Source organism: Ruditapes philippinarum, unplaced genomic scaffold (assembly GCF_026571515.1).
Source record: "Ruditapes philippinarum isolate M1 unplaced genomic scaffold, ASM2657151v2 ctg1655_1_1_1_1, whole genome shotgun sequence".
Classification (NCBI taxonomy): domain Eukaryota; kingdom Metazoa; phylum Mollusca; class Bivalvia; order Venerida; family Veneridae; genus Ruditapes; species Ruditapes philippinarum.
Window position 1 is genome coordinate 339,633 of NW_026865771.1, and position 12,595 is coordinate 352,227.

The following is a 12,595-nucleotide window of genomic DNA, read 5'->3' on the forward strand; positions in this document are numbered from 1 at the left end:
TGTATTTAACTGTATATAGATCAGAGTTATGGGAAATACCCACTCCCAAACCCCATCCATGGGCCTTAATAGGTGAGTGGGTGCATATACTATACTTTTAATGTGGTTTTTGTCCAGAAACAGTGTTTTGAAAGAGGGAATGTCTGTAACATTACAAACTACATTTAAAAAAAAAATCTTACCTTGTTTTAAGACAGTGTTATAGGTAGATATCGTAGATTGGTATGAACTAGTTTGTGGAAGATATAGCTGGAGTATTCAGTACAAAAATAACAATACAGTAAACTTCAATTATAACGAACACGGTTATAGTGAACTTCCATTTATAAGAAACAATTCATATTGGCCCTAATTTTGTCCTTTATTATGCTTTATTTATTGCTTTAAATTTGTCTGTCGGTCAGTCTGTGGACCAAATGGTTTCCAAACAATAACTAAAGAACCCTTAGGCCTAGGAACTTCAAACTTGGTATGATGATTGGTCATGACCAGTAGATGACCCCTATAGATTTTGGGGTCAAAGGTCAAGGTCACATTGACCTTGTAGGTAAAAATGGTTTCTGATCAATAACTAAAGAACGCTTAGGCCTATAGGAACTTTAAACTTGGTATGATGTTTGGTCATGACCAGCAGATGACCCCTATTGATTTTGGGGTTAAGGGGTCAAAGGTCAAGGTCCCATTGATGGTGTAGGTAAAAACTGTTTCCGATCAGTAACTACAGAAAACTAAAGCCAAGGAACTTCAAACTTGGTATGATGATTGGTCATGACCAGCAGATGAGTTCTATTTATTTTTGGGTCAAGGGGTCATAGGTCACATTGACCTTGTAGGTAAAAACGGTTTCCGATCAATAACTAAAAAACTCTTAGGCCTAGGAACTTCAATCATAGTATGACGATTTTTCATGACCAGCAGATTACCCTTATTGATTTTGGGATCAAAGGTCAAGGTCACATTGACCTTGTAGATAAAAACAGTTTCCGATCAATAACTAAAGAATGTTTAGGCCTAGGAACTTCAAACTTGGTATGATAATTGCTCATGACCAGCAGATGACCCCTGAATTGATTTTCTGGTCAAGGGGTCAAAGGTCAACATCATATTAATCTTGTTGGTAAAAACGGTTGACAATCATTAACTTGACAACCCATGAGCTGTTGGCCCCCAAACTTTGTAGGTGCTTTTGACTTGACAATTAGATGACCCTTATTGATTTTGGGGTCAAGGAGTCAAAGGTCAAGGTCATATTAACCTTGTAGGTGAAAACAGTTTCAAATCAATAACTTGACAAGCCCATAGCTGCAGGCCCTCAATCTTTGTAGGTGCATTGGTCTTGGTCAGTAGATGACCCCTATTGATTTTGGGATCAAGGGGTCTGTGTCATATTGACCTTGTACTTTAAGACGGTTTCTGACCAATAACTCAACAACTTGAGTTGCCTTGGTTGATATTTTTATATTAAACTAAAAATGCTTTTGGTATACACATTTGAAGGTCTTATGTAATATAACAATGTGGCTGTCATTAATGAGGCCTACATGATTCATAAAATTTATGCATACATTATTTGGTCAGATTTGTAATAACTTAAATTGCTGCACACAACCTATGCGGTCACAATAATTACTACCTTGTGACTAGTCAAGACCAGTAGATAACCCTTATTAATTTTTTTTTTAACTAGGTTAGAAGTCATGCATAATAACCTGATCACATGACTAATTGGCTGCCTATAGGGGGCATACATGTTTTACATACATATCTTGTTTAAATATCAAAATGTATGGTTATTTTAAGCTAACACGGTTATATGGAATTATCGCTTATAAGGAACTCATTTCTTAGTCCCAATTTAATTAAAAGTACAAAAAAATTACACTTTTAAAGTTAATTCCAAAATATTAACTGTCTGTAAATAGATCCCGCATTTTCAACTTTAGTTTTCATTTGCATGGATTAAAATTTGCCCGATTGTACCATTTATTGTTGTTGGTTACAATTAAATAAATCTGTGAAAATGAATTTGTAATAGTTTTCTATTTAGGATAGTTTAAGCAGGAGTTCTTGTCACCAAGATAAAACGGTTATTCCTTTTATTGTATTATTTCTTTTCTTTAACAGGTTTACTCGAGTAAAATTATTTTGATCATTTATAATTGGTTACGCATGCTTGCTAATCCATTGAAAACTACAAAGTACGCTTGATTAAAATAAAAAGAAATCTATAGCTTTCACAACTAGTATAAGTCACTCTTAAAATATATAATAGAAGATATTCAATATAAAAGGAAGGAAAAATGGAAAATCATGTTTATCATGGAAAGAAAAGGAAAAGCACTAAGTTTAGAAACAAAATATGATATTTTATCAGACATTGAAAAAGAGAGTAAAACTAAAACTGAAATAGCAAAGGATTTTCAAATTCCATAAAGTACGCTCTCGGGTTTTGTCTCAAAAAAATAAATAAATAACAATTTTTTTCTTAGTCAATTGCTCTTCATAATGGCGGACGATGGTAAACAATCTGTTCGTAAATCTGTTCGCTATAAAAACTCCTGATACAAGGAACTAATTCGCTATATGCTTATAAAGAACTCCGGATATAAGAAACAGATTTTGAATGTCCCAATGAGTTTGTTATAAGCGGAGTTTACCCTATTGAGAAATTTGATGTTCTGGGTTCAAATTGCTGAAGAGTTGAACATACTGAATGTAAGAATCTCTAGGCAGCAATATTTGTCAGTGCATGACTTTGGCGTAATTCACTACATGGAAGTTCCATTTCTAGTTATTTTGACAATCGGTAAAAGCTTTTTGCCACATTGGAATTCATTGCTCCAAGCTAACTCACTTTGTATCAGATACAAACTGAAAAAGTCGATTTCCCCCATCATGCTAAAATTGAGAAAGTAAATGATTAAATACAGGGATGTATTATCACTTTCCATTTTAAATGTAATAAAGTCAAGTGATTTTTAAGTGTTAGGTATTTTGTCTACAGAAATTGCAGCATTTAGAGTATTATTTGATTTGTTTTTTGGTCAACCGTTTGACAAATCCTAAAATGTTGTGGAAGAGCTTCTTTGATGTTTTATTTTATATGATTAGAGATCTTTATGTTAAAATGTACATACATTTTGGGCCATTATAAATAGAAAGTGCTTGTATATATCTATAAATCTGGTGTAAGACACCATATTACTTTAAATAGGTAAAAACGTTTGTTTTGAAATAAAAATGTCTACTTATACTACATAGTCTGGCAGGTTTATAATACTTTTTTGGGGGTCCTCAAGTGTCATGAAAATATACTCGATATATTAAAAAAATTGGTATATGACAAGCAGAAAATGAAATGATCAACCTGTCCTCCAGATTGAGTACTTACACACTCAGATATCTTCAACAATAGTTCTATTCTATTATATATAATCATTCATTGACAAAGAAAAATATACAGTAGAACTTATTGAGTTGAACTTTGATTAGTCGATTTTCTCGATGTGTCGAAGTAAAATGAAAGTCCCGATTTTTTCCCCTATATATTCCTTATAAAAACCTATTATATGAGTCGAAATATTATGTGTCGATTTTTTTGATGTGTCGAAACTTTTTAGAGGTCGTACAGAATAAATCAAGTACAATTTACCACAAATAAGTCGAAGTCTTTGGCTTATTTTGACAACTCCGTTCTCGAGAGTTTTTCACACCTTTTCTAGCCGTGAAGATGATTTCCGATCAACTTGTATGACAGGTGTTAATTACAACAGCCTTTGTTTGTGTTTAAATGTGTGATAAAGTGTTTTAATTGTAACCATTCAAATTACTATAGTGGTATTTGAAGTAAACAATAAGAACTACTTTCATTTGAGAACTTCCGTGACCCGGTGTCGCGTGATAATTACACTGGGATATATTTAGTTATATACTATAAGCTGGGTTAGTGATCTCCCTTTCGTTTTGTTACGCCTTTTGTAACTTGCTTGTTTACATAAACGGCTCGAAATTTTGTCATCAAATTGAGAGCTATTCATGAGTTGAAGTCCTGATGTGTTGAAGTTTTTTTAGCAAGTCCCTTCAACTTCGACTTAACCGAAGTTCTACTGTATTTCTCATGACACAGAAAAAAACATGTTTTAGGCTTTACATGTAGGCCATTCATTAGTTGCTTTACAAATTCATGTAAAATAATTTGTTATAAAAATTTTCTTATTTCTTCACCATGGTTTATATGTTATTGAAACCATGCTTGACTGCACTTGTATGCCAGACATTTTTTTTTGATAAGTTGATCAAATACAATGATAAAGCAAATTTTCAGTTGTATTATTGATCTGCTGTTTGGTTTGATAATTGTACACAACAAAGTAAGGTGATATAGAAAAGTCTGTCCTGAAGTTCTGTGTTTTACTGGACTTTGATTTGTGGTCTTAAATGATTTATACAATTTGAAAGGGCAGTGGTAACTTGTCATTTCCAGAAACATGACATACTGTAAGGGGAACAATGGTCTTGCAGATAAGGTGACCACTGTTAAGTTAAAAAATATGGGTTTGAGACCTGCTGGGGCATATCCATGTTTGACATCTGATCCTGGCTGGTGTCTGGTATAATGTTCCAGTATGTGAACTTGAAAGTGGGTAATATAAGTAACAAGAACTTGTTTAACTATTTAGTTTTTAGCTCGACTTTTCTATGAAAAGGGGAGCTATCCTACTAGCCCCGGCGTCGGCGTTGGCGTCACACCTTGGTTAAGTTTTTCGTACCACCCCACTTTATTTCAGAAGTATTACAAGTATGGCTTTGAAACTTACCATACTTGTTCACCATCATAACCTCCATCTACAGACAAGAGTACATAACTCTGTCAAGGTTTTTGACAGAATTATGGCCCTTTTTTGACTTAGAAAGTGTATTGAGCTTGGTTAAGTTTTTTGTACCACCTCACTTTATTTCAAAACCATTGGAGGTATTGCTTTGAAACTGACCATACTTGTTTACCATCACGACCTTCATCAACAGACAAGAGGACATAACTCTGTCAAGTTTTTGACAGAATTATGCCCCTTTTTGACTTAGAAAATACATTGAATATGGGTAAAATCCACTTATTGCCTTAACCCTTTGAGATATTGCTTTGAAACTTTTAATGCTATTTCACATCATTACCCCCATCTGTACGCAAGAGAAGGTAACTCTGTCAAGGATTTGTTTTAAAAATTAAGGCCTTTTATCGACTTAGAATTAAATTTATTTAAGGCTCAACTCAGTTTTTTTTTCTTTCTTACCCAGCCCTCTTTTGACTTAAACATTTCAAACTTTGCTGCAGTGTTCAAGGGTATCACACAATTCAGTAAAATAATTCTTCACTAAATATCTTAATGCTCATGGCCATTGTTCACTTTAAAAATACAGAGATTCTTGTATTGCCTTTTACTGCAAAAACTTTTTTTATTGGCAAGCAATAAAAAAGTCGAGCGCGCTGTCTTACGGACAGCTCTTGTTGATAAATATGTTTAAAATAAACATTAAGCATTTATCATATATGCAAAAGAAAACTTATTTTAAGATAATCCTTTTCTTCATTTATAATTTAATAAAATTTGTGTCATTTTCAATAAGTATACTGATAAGTGACTCAAGCATGTTGTAAAATCTATAAATTTAGGGGTCGTAAAAAGTTTGTGAGTTTTTGACAATGCCATTAAATTTTGTGTTATCTTATAATTATGCTTTATTGACTAACAATTGAATAGGTTATTTTATTATGTATCATATTAAGTAGTATAAATGTTGTAAACAATAAAAACAAAAACCAACAATAATCTTGCCTGTATTTCAGCATGGGTATGTGGAAAAGAAGCAGAATATATGGAATCATTATCAGAGGAGCAGGTTGCTAAGGATTGTCAGAAAATTCTGTCAGGCTTCTTGAAGAAAGACATTCCACTGCCATCAAAAACAATTGCGTGAGTATTTTTTGTGTTGCTATTGTACTAGTTTTATTGGCTTTCTTGTCAGACAGAGCAACATGCTGGAATTTCAATTAAGAAATAGTTTCTACACAGGCATGGAACTTTGGAAAGGTTCATAAAGTTCATTGCCTTTTCTTAGCAAGCTCAGTTCATAACAGAAAGATACAAATGCATCAGGGAGAAAACCAGCTGTGTAGGATTCAAACTTTTACCTTGATACATTCTAGACAGTAGAGCCACAAAATAGTTCCCAAGAGGAATTTACAGTAAATTCAATAATTATGGTAAGTGTAAGCAAGTGGCAAAGCCTCGTGGTAAAGTGCAGGGTTTACAAACAAAAGGTATGTGCATTAGGCCTATCAAGTCCCTATTTCTTGTTTCCTTACTACAATGCAATTCTACTCTCCTTTTTTGCTAATCTGTCACAAAGTGACATGGTGAACTTTTGTGATCGCTTTTTGTCACGGCGACTGTCTGTCCCTTAACTTTTGCTTTTAAACGACATCTCCTCATAAACCGCTAAGCCAATTTCATCCAAACTTAACAGGAATGCTCCTTTGGTAGTCAAATTTAAAAAATGTTCAAAGAATTAAATTCCATGCAGAATTCTGGTTGCCATGGCAACCGAAAGAAGAAAACTTAAAAAATCTTCTTTTAAAAAAAACAGAAAGAGCTAGAGCTAAAATATTTGGCATGAAACATCGTCTAGACAGTGTCTACCAAGTTTGTTCAATGAATTTGAATTGGCCCCACCTGTTGGGGAGTGGTCATTGGATTTCCTTATTTGTAGATAGTAAAAAGTTAAAAAATCTTTTTTTGAAAAACCCAAATAGCTAGAGCTAAGATAATTAGCATGAAACATCTTCTTGTGGGTGTCTACCAAGTTTGTTCAAATAAAAGCCCTGGGGTAAAATTTGGCCCCGCCCCAGGGGGTCATTGATTTTCCTTATTTGTATATAGTAAAAACTTAAAAAATCTTCTTCTAAAAAAACAAAATAGCTAGAGCTTAGATATTAAGCATGAAACATCTTCTAGTGGGTGTCTACCAAGTTTGTTCAAATAAAAGGCCTTGGATGAAAATTGCCCCGCCCCAAGGGTCATTGTTTATGATCCCTTTATGTATATAGTAAAAACTTAGAAAATCTTCTTTTAAAAAACCCTAAGAGCTAGAGCTCAGATATTTAGCATGAAACATCTTCTAATGGATGTTTACTAAGTTTGTTCAAATAAGGGCCCTTGGGTTAAAATTGGCCCGACCCCAGGGTCATTGATTTTCATTATATGTGTATAGTGAAAACTTAAAAAATCTTCTTTAAAAAAACCCAAGGAGCTAGTGATAAGATACTAAGCATGAAATATCTTTTAGTGAGTGTTTACCAATTTTGTTCAAAATAAAGTCATTGGATCAATATTGACCCCGCCCGCGGGGGGTCATTGTTTTTCCTTATATGTGTATAGTAAAAACTTAAAAAATCTTCTTTTGAAAACGAGCTTAGATATTTATCATGAAACTACTAATGGATGTCTACCAAGTTTGTTCAAATAAAAGCCCCTGGGTTAAAATAAGTCCAAAAGCCCCTGGGTTAAAATAAGTCGGGCCTATAAACAGGTGAGCGATATACGCCCCTTGCACCGACTGCAGCATTGTGTACTCTTTTTAGCTCATCTGAGCTAGCTCAGGGTGAGCTTTTAGGATCGTGAATATCCGTCGTCAGTCCACACTTGTTCGTTAAGACTCTAGCGGTCAAATTTTTACCTCAATCATCATCAAAGATGATGCTTATCTAGTTGATAGCTAGGATGAGTTCGAACATGGGTCATCTTGAATGAAAAACTAGGTCACAGGAGCTAAAAATAAAAAACCTTGTTAACACTAGCAGTCACATTTTTGCCTCAATTATCAGGATGCTTAACTAGTTGATAGCTCAGATAAGTTCGAACATGGGTCATCTCGGATGAAAAACTAGGTCACAGGATCTAAAAATAGAAAAACCTTGTTAACACTCTAGCGGTCACATTTTTGCCTCAATCATCATCAAACTTTGTCAGGATGCTTGTCTAGGTGATAGCTCAAATGAGTTCGAACATGGGTCATCTCATATGAAAAACTAGGTCACAGGAGCTATAAATAGAAAAACTTTAACACTAGCGGTCACATTTTTGCCTCAATCATCATCAAACTTTGTCAGGATGCTTATTTAGTTGATAGCTCAGATGAGTTCTAACATGGGTCATCTCGGATGAAAAACTAGGTCACAGGAGCTAAAAATAGAAAAAACTTTGTTTACACTCTAATGGTCACATTTTTGACTCAATTCTCATCAAACTTGGTGAGGATGCTTGTCTATGTAATTGCTTGGATGAGTTTGAACATGGGTCATCTCGGATGAAAAACTAGGTCACACCAATCGAATATTGAAAAAACCTTGTTAGCACTCTAGTGTTCACATTTGACTCAATTGTCATCAGGCTTTGTCAGTATGCTTTTCTAGGTAATTGCTCAGATGAGTTTGAACATGGGTCATCTTGCATAAAGAACTAGGTCACCAGAGCTTAAAATAGAAAAATCTTGTTAACACTCTAGTGGCAACTGTTTTGATCCAAGTATCCTGGAAATTGGTCTGAAAGTTTGTTTTTATGATTTCTAGGTCAAGTTTGAATATGGGTCACCTGGGTAAAAAACTAGGTCACACTGCTCAAATATGAATAATCCTTGTTAACACTCTAGAGGTCACATTTTTCACTCACCTGTCATGAAACTTGGTCAGAATGCTTGTCTAGGTAATTGTTCAGATGAGTTTGATGGGTCAGGTGAGCGATCTAGGGCCATCAAGGCCCTCTTGTTTAGCTTTGCAATTGTAAATCTATACTGTCATGTGCAGCAGTGACATGTGCATCGACACATTAAGGGAAACCAAACTGCTTAAATAATTTTGTAATGATGTTAATAGTATATGGGACAGTAAATATTATAATTTAAAGAAAATAAAGTGAAGTTCTTATTATACATGTACATGTATAAAAAAGGTAGGTAAAACAACAAGTCTTAAAATAATATATTTAACTACTTGATAATGTATTTAAAATGGGCAGGTTAATATTTTTCTGCACTTGTATGTAAATCTACTGTTTTGTTGATTCAAAAGATGCACATTATTGCCATCTAGATGTAGACAAGAGTAGTTCAAGTTTAGAACAGAGGTGCAAGTAAGAATGGTCACTCTGCAGAATTATCTACCAAGAGATATTAAGTTATTTGAAGCTTTTATATTCTTTCAAAGTCCTTTGTCTTAAAAGAAGTATAATGTAGGGATGAAGCACTACTACTGCAGTTTATTACTCAAATGTGTATGCCTGATTAGCCCCAAACTGACTGATAACAATGTCAGCTTAAAAGGAAAAGAATATTAACACTTCCCATATTTTTCCCTAGACGAAAGTGTGTATAAATATGCAATAAAATCACTGTTGACAGTCTATATTTAGTAATGTAACATATTCATTAAAAATGTGATGTTGATATCAGGTACATCAGCATTTATTTGTTGTTGTTGTATTACAAAATAATATATCATATAAGCAATGATTTAATTGCCACCTCAAGTGACATCATAAGAGACATAAAACATTGTGTGGATTTAATGAAAAAAAAAATCCAATATGGCCCGCAATTTGTGATACTAGTTCATCAGTTGAGATAGATTGAAGTGAGGAATCTTAGATTGCTTGAAAATAATCCTTCCATCAGAGAATCTTTCTCAAATAAAACCTTGATTGCAACCTTTCTGTAGTAAAGCCTGCATGATTAGAAATTGTTACTTTCTTAATTGTTTGGTTATTTTTATTTGTGTGTAAAACTCTTCAGAAGCTGTTATCAAGTCAGAACAGTTTGTTATCAGTTATCCAATCTGATGAGTATGGTAGAAATGTTGAATTGAATATTGCAGAAATAGTTCATTTTATTCCAGTGACATTCTGTTACAATATACTTGTATTATTGCATTACAGCTGCTAGGTAGCATGATTATATTTAGTTATTAAACTAAACACAGCCTTAAATTTGTAACAATCAATTGTGGAATAATAACATAATATAAATCATTAAGCACAGAAGGCGCTGAATTTGTTTGGGTCTCAGAATGTCAGAAAGGTGAAGGTTGTGAGATTACAAACTAATTTGTTTGTAAAGTGTCACCAAATTCTGTTTCCATTGTTATAACTATAGTAAATTGGCTATAAGACTAATTGCAACACTTATATTCAATTCAATGTTTATTTGGCTTAATCAATAAAAAAAAAAAAAAGAGTTGCCTGACCTTGATTTGAACTCCGATCGACCTCTCGCTTCTAAAGCGAGCATGTAAACCCCTCGACCAAGGGGAGTTAGAAGATAACAGCCTGAAGAATACCACATTATTCTGTATTAAGAGTTTGCAACCCTTATTAATTTTGATATATTTTGTTCAGGGTAAACCTGTTGTTTAACACTGAAGTAAATCCAATCGGGAACTATTTTTTCGTTACAAAAATTAATGCGCCTGTCATTTGACAATCTTTACACAGTGATCTCCCCTTATTTTTTCGATGTTAATGTGCATATGAAGGGAAGTAACCGCTTCGAGGAGTTTGGACTACTTTCTGCATTTGCAAATAAGAACATCAGGCTACCATTATTTGCTTGGTCTGAAGACCCAAACAGATAACAAATTGCTTCCTACAGTATAGAGGTTGGTCAAATTGCACAGATGTGCAGAATTGCCTGACTCTATACAGGTGGCCAACTTCAGATGAGGGGTTATGGCTCGGTTTAAAAGCAAAAGTGCAACAGTGTCATATTCAAACTATGTGCACACCTGGAATACATAAAGTAAGAAACAGGCTAAATAGCAAGTTAACATAAATAGTAACTAGGGGTTATTCAAGTAGAGCATCACTAACATAGTAATAGTACATGTAATATAATTATACTACCTCTGGAGAAAATATAAAATTCTGGTTTTCCTCCTGGACATATTAAAAGAAGGAAACAAGTAAAATCTAAATATAGTTTAACTTAAATGAGAACAAATTTACTGACTGAGCCAGCTGGTATAGTGTTACATTTATTTGAAGGAAATTTCCCATTAAATGAAGTGAAATGGGAGAATATAATGTGACAGTTTTTATTGCTAACTGTTCTGAATTAAATCAACTAAATTATATATGTGATTTATGTTCTGTAGTATTTAATCTTTCAGTATTATTTAATTCATGATAGAGACTTTAATGGTTTAACCCTCCATATAAATCACAGCTTTGCTTACTGTCTGAGCCTTTCTACGAGGATAAGGCCTTCATGTATATCCTTGAACACACATGTGACTGACGTCATATGTCAGGGGAAGTTAAATTAGACACCTCACCTAATTGGTTGTCTAAAGTTTCCTCTTTAAGTTTGTTATTTACATCTTAAGTATCAGTTATTAGCTCTGTGAAGAAGTCTTGTTGCATTCTTAAGTAAATGTTTTGCTGTTAATTCACTATCTTAAGATTTGATTTAGTTTCACTGAGCCATGGTAAGTCACAGTTACCCTGTTATAAGGTCTTTATATAATGACTCCGGCTATTCTGGTGGAGGAACTGACCATCAGCTATTCTTCTAGAGGGAGATCTAGCATTGTAAGCAAATAAAGCTGCATTTTGCAGGCAGAAAATCCAGAACTTGAATAGAAATGGAAAAACAACTACTTACAAAATAGTTTGTCTACCTAGTTCAGGAATTATTTCTTGTATAACATATTAAGAGCAAACACAAATGTTATTTTTATCCTGTTGTCTTGTTAGCATTGATGTATGTCAAAATCTAGAGATTACCTTGATAGCCTAATCTTTACTTGGTTCACAATAACAGGAGTTCAACCAGGCTAATATGACATGATATATAAATTTGCAAGTCATTTGATATCAAAATTAGTTAGTATAAACAATGGACAAATCTAAAATTCAGACAAGGGCAGTGCAAAGTATGAAGTTGACAAATATTTTTCTTAATACAATTGGTAACTTCTATTAATAAAGGTTTATGAAAACAGATTATTGTTCTTTGACACCTGAGTATTGAAGGAATAATTTACTTTAACTTAATCTGTCACCTTACTTCATATAAAAGTTGATCAGTGTTTAACAAACATTCCTTCAGGGCATTGGGTTAGATCTTGTATTGATTAAAACTAAACTTTGAACATAAATAATTTGTGACCGATCAAAATTAAACTATTAATGGAAAATATTTTAGCCATATGTAATCAAGAGATTAAGAACCTTTATTTTGTCTAGGGTAGATTTAAGTGGTTAGTAATGAGATCTGTAACATTGGGAATTTTGAAGTCAAAGCCTGTGACACATGGTCCATGCAGTTACAAGGTCTTTTTATGCCACCGCAGCATCTGCGATGCGGTGGCATATAGCGATTCACCTGTGTGTGTGTGTGTGTGTTTGTGTGTGTGTTTGTGTGTGTGTTATATAGATTATATAGTGAACTTAAAAAATCTTCTTGTGAAAAACCACTAGTCCAATTTCAACCAAACTTGGCAGGATTGTTTCCTTGGTGTGAAGGGCTTCCAAAGTTGTTCAAAGAA

At 33.7% G+C, this 12,595-nt stretch overlaps 1 protein-coding gene across 1 annotated transcript in view; it reads left to right on the top strand.

The window, feature by feature from the left end:
* LOC132730250 (spermine oxidase-like) overlaps nt 1-12,595 on the top strand; it is a 102,067-nt gene that overhangs the window by 27,965 nt on the left and 61,507 nt on the right. Inside the window, exon 3 of the mRNA XM_060716130.1 lies at nt 5,846-5,972. Within this exon, the coding sequence (XP_060572113.1) occupies nt 5,846-5,972 (127 nt within the window). The remainder of the gene's footprint in view (nt 1-5,845; nt 5,973-12,595) is intronic.